This window comes from Gobio gobio (assembly GCF_949357685.1).
Source record: "Gobio gobio genome assembly, chromosome: 23".
Classification (NCBI taxonomy): Eukaryota; Metazoa; Chordata; class Actinopteri; order Cypriniformes; family Gobionidae; genus Gobio; species Gobio gobio.
The window spans coordinates 37,305,602-37,317,347 of record NC_137119.1 but is presented as its reverse complement, the minus strand read 5'-3'; the positions used below and the strand labels follow the sequence as shown (position 1 = coordinate 37,317,347).

General features: G+C 36.1%; 1 protein-coding gene across 1 annotated transcript in view; it reads left to right on the top strand.

Annotated features, from left to right (window-relative positions):
- spidr (scaffold protein involved in DNA repair) overlaps positions 1 to 11,746 on the top strand; it is a 78,952-nt gene that overhangs the window by 26,700 nt on the left and 40,506 nt on the right. The window contains exons 8-9 of the mRNA XM_079806205.1: positions 5,212 to 5,413; positions 9,771 to 9,979. Coding sequence (XP_079662331.1) covers positions 5,212 to 5,413; positions 9,771 to 9,979 — 411 coding nt within the window. The remainder of the gene's footprint in view (positions 1 to 5,211; positions 5,414 to 9,770; positions 9,980 to 11,746) is intronic.

Sequence of the window (11,746 nt, the reverse complement as noted above, 5' to 3'; positions counted from 1 at the left end):
ATACTGACGTACATGCTACGTCTCATGACATGAGCTCTGCAGGCCCCGGCTTGTAGTGGAGTGGAGGTCTCCGCTTATTAAAGACACGTTTGTTTGGAACAGATCTGTGACAAATTACCATACAACCAGCGCAAAGATTGATCAGGCCGTTTGTAACCTACTTCTGAGGCCCTACGAATGGTACATTCCCATCTGTCCATAACAGCGGCTATAACGTATGTGCCTACCAACTTGTAGATGTTTTCACAAAAGTATATATATAATTTTGTCCACATGTGCTTTATATCATTAACTAGTTGTAAACATTTTCCTGTACATGTTCCAGTGACTCCTGCATAGTAGTGTAGATCTTTCCATAATCATAGGTCTTTGTAGGGTTGCATGATTAATCAAAATAAAACCGACATTGCAATATGGCTAAGTGCGATTTGGCTTTAATGCGCTTTTATGAACACAACATGCGACAACCATCTTCCCATGCTTTTAAAGTCCCCTGTAGTCAATAATTGTATCCCTTAAAACTCATATTTGATCATCAAAATTACATATTTAAAGTTTTAAAGTATGCCTTAAAATAGCTTGAATGTTACTCTACACCCTTGCTTCATTTAATATACGCAGATTAATGAATATGCTAATTAGCCCCGCCTCCACTCACTCACTCCAGCTCAGAGATCCACTCGCTCTACTTAACTGTCGTAAACGCTGCACAAAGGTATCGCTCTTTACGTCGGACACATAACAGTGATTAATATGATTAGCCTTTTGCATGACTATGTTACAAACAGCTAATAATGTGTTGCTAATGTTACACAAACCATGGCTGAATACGAAATCGCCCCCTATACCCTCAAATAGGGCATTATTTGAGGGGACAGCCATTTGTAGTGGTGTCCGAAACCATAGTGGACATTATTGTGTGCACTCATTCACTCCCACATTGCACCGCAATAACGAGTTTACAGCCGACGTACTCTCGACGGCTGTCTGACTTCACACACTCGTTTTCATTCACTCCTTCAAATTAACTATATTAGTGAACTAACTTTAGGGGGCGATTTTGGATTCCGCCCATGTTCCCGTTTGCCAATCTTAGAGTTAGACAGCTGCCTTATAAAATCAGCATTTAGAAACCCTTTGAACAACTCATAACGTCCGTGCAGAAAGGCATATAGTTCATCATAACATCGTAATATACATCATATTACGTAATATAAAGCATATTAAAAACACCACATAGACATATAAACAACAGTAATAACTTATATAACTATACTAACTTAGAATTTCATCACAGAGAGAAGTGCTTTTCAACAAAAGAGAAGCTTTAAAGACGTCCTTCAGTTTTCCGTCAAAATAAAAGTTGAAGAAATTAATTTAGACATCCATTAATATTATTGTAATTTTACATTGATGTAAAAAAAAAATTCTTAAATGCTTTTTTATTTTATAGTGAATTATAGACGTTTTATAGCCATATTTATTAGGGCTGTCAAAAGATTAATCGCGATTAATCGCATCCAAAATAAAAGTTTGTCTTTACATAATATATGTGTTTGTACTCTGTTAATTATTATTTATACATAAATACACACACATTCATGTATATATTTAAGAAATATTTGCATGTATATACTGTATATACATTTATATAATCTATAATATATATAAATATAAATGTTTTATATATAATAATAATATTTTTTTCTTAAATATATACATGCTTGTGTGTGTATTTATATATTAATAATAATTAAAGAGCACCTATCATGGCATTTAAAATGTTCCAAATATTGTTTTAGAAGTCCCCAACAACAGTTTTGCATGCATGCAATGACAAAAAAGACTTTAGTTTTCTTATAATATGCATTTATTTTTACCTGTTTTGACAGCGATTCTCAAATGATTCCTTTAGTGATTCACTTTTCAAAACCCCGCCTTTACGTGACGCTAATCTGCGGTGATTGGTCAGATGACCCAGTCAGTTGTGATTGGTATAGTCTGTGCAGATATTTTCGGAAACGGAACGCTCATCAAAGTCTTATAATGACAGTAATTTGTTAATATGTGTCAGGAGTTATGAATATGAAAACCGCGTCGGTACTGTTTGATTGTAATATGAGCCTCAGCTGATCTCATTCATAAAAAAACTCCTCACGAAGACTCGCGACAAATCAACATCCCTCAGGGCTTTTAGTTCAAAAGTGTGCAGATGAGGAGACATATTGATAGATTCTCATATGTCTGTGTCAAATTTCTAAACAGAGGAGTATTTTTTATTCAATACTTCCTCAAAATGGGCAGAAATAGCCTAATCATGAGCGATTGAGTCTCTTATGTGTTGTTTTCAATTCATCCTGGCAGCCGGAGGGCGCTCTGTGCACATGTAGTCCATATATGGGATAGACAGACGAAGAAGATACCATGTGCCATAATAAAAGTCCATAATAAAAGCTTCCTGAGATCGCGAAACATACATTTGACGACTAATAATAAACACTCAATCGCGACGATGTATGGTTTGTCTTCAAGCCACTTAGTCTTCAAATGCTCATCCTTGGGCAGATGAAAAAAGTTTGCTTTTGAGTCGCACTTCAGAACACAGCGTCTCGTCGCCATGATGTTTTCTAGTTTTCACTGGCGTCTTGGAGCGCAATAAGTGGGCGTATCGTATTCAAATTACTTGACAAGTTGACGTCATCTAGTCAGAGAAAAAGCTTCGGACTTCTAACGATTCTTAAAAATGACTCCGAGTCGACTCTTACTTTTGAAAGAAAATAACTATATATACGGTGCACTGTCATATTTCAAGCTATCACAGGATGTTTTTGTTCACTTAGATCTATGTTACACACTACATGAAAGGTAAATTTCAAAATTCCATGATAGGTGCTCTTTAACAGAGTACACACACATATATTATGTAAACACAAACTTTTATTTTGGATGCGATTAATCGCGATTAATCTTTTGACAGCCCTAATATTTATATATATATAATCACAACATTTTGACCAAATTGCGCAACCCTACAAACAAGTACAGCAAATCTTTTTAAAATCATATAAAAAAATTTTATGCAAATTTTTTTGATCCCAAATTGTGCAGCCCTAGATTCTTGCCTGGACAGCATTTTTCGAAAAAGCATCATAAAGATCTGTTTACACCAGGGGTCCGTTCTTCGTACATCGCTAATTCAGTTAGCTGGATTTGATTGTTGACGATTCGGCATGATCTTGTATTGTTTGGTTCTTCAACACTCATCCTGGACTTGCTGTCATAGCAACAGGTCCATAAACTTAAACCTGCTCGCTAGCGGCTTATTTCATGTAAACAGGATTAGATTGCACATTTTTAAGCGCTGTTGATGTATAAAATTTGCCCAACCACTGCTACTTTATTACAAGAGTTCATTACTGAACCAGAGGCAATAATAGTTTTAAATAATACATTAATAATATAAAAATGTATTCGAAAAATTGTTTTGTAAATGCTATAGACACAGCCACTTGATTGAGAGAGTTATTTTTGATAGAATAATTACTTTATAATGTTATCGCAGTCTTACACACATGCTGTACTGTTAATCTGAGCCGTGCATTAATTTGAGTGATGACAGATATTATGGGATGACTTGATGCAGCGCAGGAGAAGCAGATAACTTGATCTTGACCCTTAAGAAACTTTAATTAATGCTGTCACGTAACAACTCTGCTTCAAATTTAATAAAATTTTTAATTAATTGCTAATTTCAACATTGAAATAAAAATGCGAAGGGTTGACAAATACTATAAAATCGTAAATATAAATACAATGGGGAGAACGAGCATTTGATACACTGCCGATTTCCTACTTACAAAGCATGTAGAAGTCTGTAATTTTTATCATAGGTACACTCCAGCTGTGAGAGACGGAATCTAAATCAAAAATCCAGAAGGGATTTGTGTAATTTGTCAAGTTTTTTTGCCAGGTGGCTTTTTAAATTATATGATGTCATCACGTTGCTGTCTTGCCGCTAGCCAATCGCTGCATTGCTGATCGTGGTTTCACACAAGAACGTGGAGTAATCTTAGATAATTTAATCCAGATATTTTAATCCAATCCGCAAATTCGTTTGAAGAACCAAATTAGCCAGAGATCAGTTATCACGATTAAAAGATCTGGGATCTGTCAAATGATCTCAGATGTATTAAGCAAGGTACGAAGAACGGACCCCAGGTAACCATAATGAAAACAATAATGATATTGTTCTAAATGTAAAAGAAAAGCAGACTCCACACCACAACTATAATGAGAACGGCACAGAAAAACGATGCCGTTGGAATCACTTTCAGAGCTATTTTTTCCAGTTTATGAATGATAAAAACATTGACAGCCAATCAGAATCCACCTGACTTTAAAGAGCTCAAACATTTAAGGTGGCAGACAACATAACAGCAGTGCACGCTTAGAATAAACAGAATGATATTGTCCACTGGTGTGGACGCTAATATAGTTAGTTATAGTTATCAATCTTTATATGTATCGTTCTTGGTGTGAACAGGCTTTAAGCCCAAATATCATAGAACCAATGCTCTCTACAATCATCTTAGCTCATGATGCTTTTGAGAAACAGCCCAGGTACATTGAAACTAGTTTCATTTAACCATCAGCATAAAGTCTGGCCCACATAGCAGCTTATTTTTATCCATTTGAAAAGACAAGATGCTTCAGAAAGAGTCATGTTTAGATGCCACTCTCTTTAGAGAAGAATCATAGCAAAGGACCAAATTCAACTCTTTATTTTAACAAACAACATCTTAGTCTCTAAAGCACACCAATGAGCACCGCGTGTTTCGCGGTTGATCTGTTAGATGCCAAGTACAAAGAACTAATGTTGACTCAAGATCAGCATTTCTATAAGTTTCAGGCTGCCTGTGAAATGGAAACAAGCATCTTTGTTGATCAGTCAGTCACTCTTTATCACCAACAGTTTTTTCTTTCCACCCAGGGAGGGAACGGCTTGAGCTTTCGTGTTTACCTGAGGATATTTTGAGACTCTTTTATGTGTGTGAGAAGTGTGGAGGTGGTTGTACTCAGTGAGACCGCTGTCAATCAATGTTTTAAAGTGTCAATCTGTATACAGGAAGATTTGATGTTGTTCACACTATAAGTATTTTTCCCAAAACAACACATTACAACCAGCTGACCTCCATTTTTGTCTCCCTTCAGGCAGAATCTGGTTGTAGAAGGGGAGCGCTATCCCATAATTCTCAACACCCACTTCAGTCAGAAAGTCTGTGTGGAGACTAACGCAGGCGGCCCGAGAGCTGCAGTCGCTGTGGAGAAATGCAGACCTCCGCCGTTAACCAGGTGCCTGTGGCGGCCAGGGACGGGCCAAGTGTCAACAGAGAAATCCACTCCCTGTAAACAGGTGCGTCAGCTGTTCGCTCTCATGTGATCTCGGGAAGAAAACAGAAATTCCCAGAAAAGGGACCGTCTAGATTTCAAATTCATTGTGAAAGTACTCTGACGTGCTGTTGGAATGGAGACAGCTGCCGTTTCCTCTGTGACACTCATGAGTGCAGATGATTAATGAGGGATGCTTTTATGCATGAATATTTGCTTAAGTGTGAAAATAAAACCAAATTTTCCTGTTTGACAAGACCCTGGTGTAACAAATTCATGATGCAGCGCACTTTCCCTCTGTCGTTCTACGACTCAAAATAACCAATGCAGTGTTGTCTATACAACGTTTATGTTGGTTGTAAACACACTACAGGTTTAAAATTACAAAGTAACTATTGTCTCAATGGGCCAGTGTTGTTTGGTTCACAACATTCTTTAAAAGATATTATAAATATTTTCATTTTTGGTGGATTATTCATTTAAATGTGCAGTATCGTAGTCATTAACACTTAAACTACTATTCAAAAGTTTGAGGTTAGTAGGTTAGTTTTAATGTTTTTGTAAAAAATTGCTTATGCTCACCAAGGCTGAAATTATTTGATAACAAATACAGTAAAAACTGTGATTGTTAAAGGGATAGTTCACCCAATAATGAAAATGTGATGTTTATCTGCTTACCCCCAGGGCATCCAAGATATAGGTGACTTTGTTTCTTCAGTAGAACACAAATGAAGATTTTTTTACTCCCACCGTTGCAGTCTGTCAGTCGTATAATGCATGTGAATGGTAACAAAATCTATTCTTATTTAGTATTTTTTCTCGTTTCCAGTCCAAATATCAAACATTTCTTAAATTAAGATCAATTTACTGGATACATAACATTTTCTGGGGGAAAAACTCTAAATGAAGTGAGTTTTTGCTTAAAACAAGCTAAATTATCTGCCAATTTGGTAAGAAAAATAATCTGCTTGGGACAGAAACAAGAAACACGATTTCAATCAGAAACAAGATTATTTTTCTTACCCCGTTGGCAAATCATTTTGCTTGTTTTTTTTGTCTCACTTCTTTTTTATTTTATTTTCAACAAAAAAATATCTTATTTAATTTTACTTATGATATCTAGTAAATGCATCTTGATTTAAGAATTTTTAGATATTTAGACTAGAAACAAGACAAAAATACTAAGAAGAGCATTTTTTGCAGTGTACAATTTTCTCATGGAAAAAGTCTCATGCTAAAAAAAAAAAGTGATATTGTGACACTGAACCCAATTCGGTATTCAGTAAATACAAATAAATGAATAATTGGTAATGATGAATGTTGTAAGTAAAATATTTGGGATTTAAAACAACATAATACAATGCAATTATGATTTCAAAGAGAGTTTCGGTTCATTTACGAGACGTGTGCAATGCATGATCGCCAGCGCTAAGGCTATTGTCTGCTATATTTGATTCTTATTAAATAAGAAGCAAATATATTAAAAACATTGATTAAAATTAAGATACAATTTATACAAAACGAAATTCACTTTAAAGAAAGGCTTTCTACAAAACAAAACAAGTCAAAATCATTTTCTTACAAACTCCATGTCTTCTGTAGCCTAGAAATCTAGACGCACCCTTGCGGCAGAACATTTATTTTAGACCTGAGAGCTGGAAAAACCAAACTCTGGTCAGGCCAATCACAGCGTGTGTAGAGTCGGTGGGCGGGCTTAACATAATGACAGCACGTCACGGCAGAGTTGCGGAGGTTCTGCATGCTACTCGTAAACAAAGCTGACGAACAGCGGCCTTCTGAATCGGCTTTTGCCGCGACTCTGGAAGACTTGGAGTTCAGCTTTTCTTTGAGAAAAGAACAAAGAACAGCACTGATGTCATTCTTAAGAAAAGAAGATGTGTTCGAAATTTTGCCTACCGGATACGGCGAAAGTCTATCAACTAACGTTAGCTCGGCTTCACCTTCTTCGCTCTGGTTGGTTGTGGCGCTCATGGTGCTATCCAATTGCGTGCAGAGAGAATTTGAAAGACAACCGTTTATCCCGCCCCTTGGATTGAGCCCTGCCAATGGTGAGTTTCCAGACCCAACATCTTGATGTTCAACCGCTGTTCAACCACTTTAGAGTTAGTATCGCTATCGTGTTAGAGCCGGTGAAAGCGGATTACAGGTTTCATAGAAAGAAAATGATGTCACGTGTGAGTCATGTTTGTGGTCCAAATAGCTCAATATGAGAGGCAACAAGAAACTCAAAGACATAAAGAAATAAAACCACCTCATGTTTCGAAGAAGAGTGGCTTGATTAAGTGCTGGAAATAACATGATGGACACGGCACACTAACAAAACAGACACTTACAGTTACACACCCACCACAAGTGTAGCGTGCAAACTCTACACACCTCAGTAGCACACGTCAGTTTAAATAGATGTGTGTGTGGTTTGGGTTTCAGGGATGTTTAGGTGACTATAAAAGAGTTCACATGTTCGCTTGAACATATTTAGATATTAGATATAATATATCAGTTTAAATACTTCAATTCGTGTTTATATTATAGGCTATTTTAATTATATTATATTGTAAGCGTAATAAAGAATTGATCTCACAAGGGGATTGTTTAAGGGTCCTTGCCATTAAGTTTGAAAACCCCTGATATAGAAAATCTTGGAAATTCATAAGCAATAAACAAACATTTAATATAGATGGTTTAATGCTGCCTGCCGCCAATAAATGACTGTACAAAAACACATTAAGAACCATCTCATTGTAATTTAGATTAGATTAGATTAGATTATTATAAATAATTTTTCTGTCCTGGGGGAGATTTTAATAGTATTTCTTGGTAAAGAAGACTAAAGTTAACAGCACTGTAAAATGTGCTTAATTTAGTGACTTCTGAATTAACTGTTTAAAAAAAAAATAATAATAATAAAAATAAGGTGTTCTAAGCGATCCTGGGTTGACGTTTGAAGTGTCAAACAAAACTAGCTAGACCCTCCCTCCTCCCTCCCCTCCGTGCTTCCTGATTGGAAGCCCTTCTGCCACCGGAGTTCTCGCCACCTTTCGAAGGCTTTTCCGATGTAAATTCGGGACTTTGCGCGTTCCTTCTCCTTTTACTTTTTCGTTGCAAGTTGTTCATCAGAACGTCGTCTCTTTGGTCGTGTGTCGGCCATATCAAATCATATAATTCGAACTTCCCTCTTTATGCTTCTCTCTTCTACACACCCCCCTTCATGTGCACGCGCACTAACCACAAATCATTCTTGTCGGTTATTGGCTGGAGCACTGTTTATTATGTTTCGTTGTCCAGACTGCCCAAGTTTGTTTTTGTTACCATTTGTGGAGCTTGTGCTGACTACAGAAACGATGTTTTTTTTCACAGTGTGTTCAGGGAACAGGCAGCTAGCGGATAGTGAGGAGATGTTTGCTGTATGTGACACAAAATGCGTGACATCGCTTATAGCACCTTTAATATATCACTAAGTTACATCAAGGGTTAGAAAAAATATAAATGCTTATAACTGCATGATGAAACCACTTTTTGTGTGCTTTTACGTACGCTGTACAGGTAAAAAAAAAAAATTGCTCAGGTGACCAAAATGTCTGCCCAATAGTGAAAAGTTTTGCTCGGCGCAAAAAGAAATTAGACGGAACATTGCATTGAACATCAGTGGAGAAAGGCATATAGTTCATCATAACATCATAATATAGATCATATACATAATTCATCAGCTATATTGCTAAAAGTAAACACCAATAAAAATCTAATTTAAATTTTCAATTTTAAAACAATTTATTCTCAGTCTTCAGTGTCACATGATCCTTCAGAAATCATCTAATATGCTGATTTGCTTCTCAAGAAATTTTTCAGATTTTCAATGTCATTTTAGGATTCTTTGATTAAATAGAACATTCAAAAGAACAACTTTTATTTGAAATAGAAACATTTTGTAGCATTATAAATATCTTTACTGTCATTTTTACTGTCTTTCAGAATAAAAGTATTAATTTCTTTTTACAAAAATCTTGATGAACTTGTAGATGTGCTTTTTTTAAAGTTAAATTCCGCTAGTTATTGTTGTGGTTAAGGTTTAGATTTGGTTACCAAAGGGAGCTGTTTTCATCTGTAAGTTTGCTTTGGTCCTTCAAAGGCCATCAGCGTTGAGAGCAAGACACTTGACCCCAGAGTGTTGACGCTTACAGCGTCTTGCAGTGACAAAGAGACCGGAAATCTTTCATTTTCAGTGAAAGTTGCTGGTTTGAGGTGACATCATTGTCCTTTGTGCCGTTCTGTGGCGACATTACATGAAAGTCATGAATGCAATTTCAACTTGCGTGGTTTAAAAAAAAAAAAAAAGATAAACATTTCCAGTTTTCCATCCTCAGATCGGTGAGTTGAACAGAAGGGAAGTTCGGAAGTCTTTGCTGGACGCAGTGGAGGATTGTGGGTCGTCGGGCTCTCAGAGCGGTCCTGTTGAGGTGGTCGTTCAGAGGGTCTACTGCACACCCATCACCCAATCCCTTCACAGAGATTCTCTCCAGCACAGAGCACTGAGTAAACCAGCAGAATCAGCGCCACCGCAGCACATCGGCAGGTACTGGACCTCTGTGTTCTCTCGTTTGTTGCATCTTTTATAATAAACAAAACTGATTTTATTTTGGTCAAAGACCTTCTAAAATGCTTGAAGAAATGGGTGCTTTTTAATAAAAATAATATACTGTTCAAAAGTTTGGGGTTGGTAAGATGTTTCTGAAAGAAGTCTCTTCTACTCACCACGGCTGCATTTATGAAATATTAATACAAATTAATATAGCTGTTTTCTATTTGAATATATTTTGAAATGTAATTTATTCCTGGGATCAGAGCTGAATTTTCAGCATCATAACTCCCAGTCTTCAGTGTCACATGATCCTTCAGAAATCATTCTTATATGATGATTTGCTGCTCAAGAAACATTTCTGATTATTATCCGTTGAAAACCGTTGTGCTGCTTCAGTAATACATTTTTTGGATTCTTTGATAAATATAGAAAGTTCAACAGCATTTATTTGAATTGGAAATCTTTTATAACAAAGTAAAGGTAAATGTCTTTACTGTTGAGCAATATAATGCATCCTTGCCGAACATAAGTATTAACCCATTTGTGCCCTAATTTATTACAAAAGCAAAAAGCACTAAACAATACCAAAAATCTTGATTTATTAACCTATTAACACAGTATACCCAATTTCCCCATTATATGTAAATACAAGTCATTTGCCGCTTGGACTGTGTACAAAAAACTATAGATCTCTTGTAAGATTTGTTTTGTTTGGATGATTCTAGAGACCTTCACGATTATGTAGATATATATAATCGTGATCAACAAAAAATACTTATTAGTAACAGGAAAATGACCTTTCTTTGGGAGGATTTGCCTTCGCCATGGTTCCTGGAAGTAGTGGTAGGAAGTTGGCAGCCTCATGTGACAAGAAGGAAGTTAATACCTGTTTTTTTTTTTCTTGAAATCCGTTATTTGGTTGTTTGCTTGCATGTCACTGAGACATAAAACCTGGATAACATCTAGAAAAATACTTACAAAAGGAAAATGTCAACTATCTACTGCGGCAACTACAGTTGCCGGTGGGCATAAATGGGTACTTTTTTGTTTTGTTTTTGTTTTTAAACCTTACTGACCCCAAACTTTTGAATGGTGGTGTATATGCATATAGATAAATAACGTGCATGGAATTTTACTGTTTAAGTTTTAGTCAAAGAGCAAACTGAGAATTGACTGAGAATTGATTTTCATTTTCTTTCTTTCTTTACATTTTTACATTTTCAATTTTTTTCTAATGCTTCTACTTTGCTTTTGTAAAAAACAATAACAAGCTATCAGGTTTTAAAGGGATAGTTCACCCAAAAATGAAAATTAGCCCATGATTTACTCACCCTCAAGCCATCCTAGGTGTATATGACATTCTTCTTTCAGACGAATACAATCAGAGTTATATTTAAAAAGTACTAGCTAATCCAAGCTTTATAATGGCAGTCATAATGGCTAAAATATCCAAATTTAAAACTTTATAAAGTTAAGTTCTGGCCGATTGCCTTCCGCGGAAAAAGTGTTGAAAGTGCCTCTCTTCTGTTCAGAATGCTTACGCTACATATGATGAGCTTTAACTGTTAGCATAAGCATTTTGAACTGCAGAGGCACTTTCAACACCTTTTCCATAAATTGGATACGGAAGGCGATCGGCCGAAACTTTACTTTATAAAGTTTTAAATATGTATATTTTTCTTACACAAACGCATCGCTTTGCTTCAGAAGGCCTTTATTAACCCCCCGGAGCCGTGTGGAGCAGTTATATGATGGATAGAT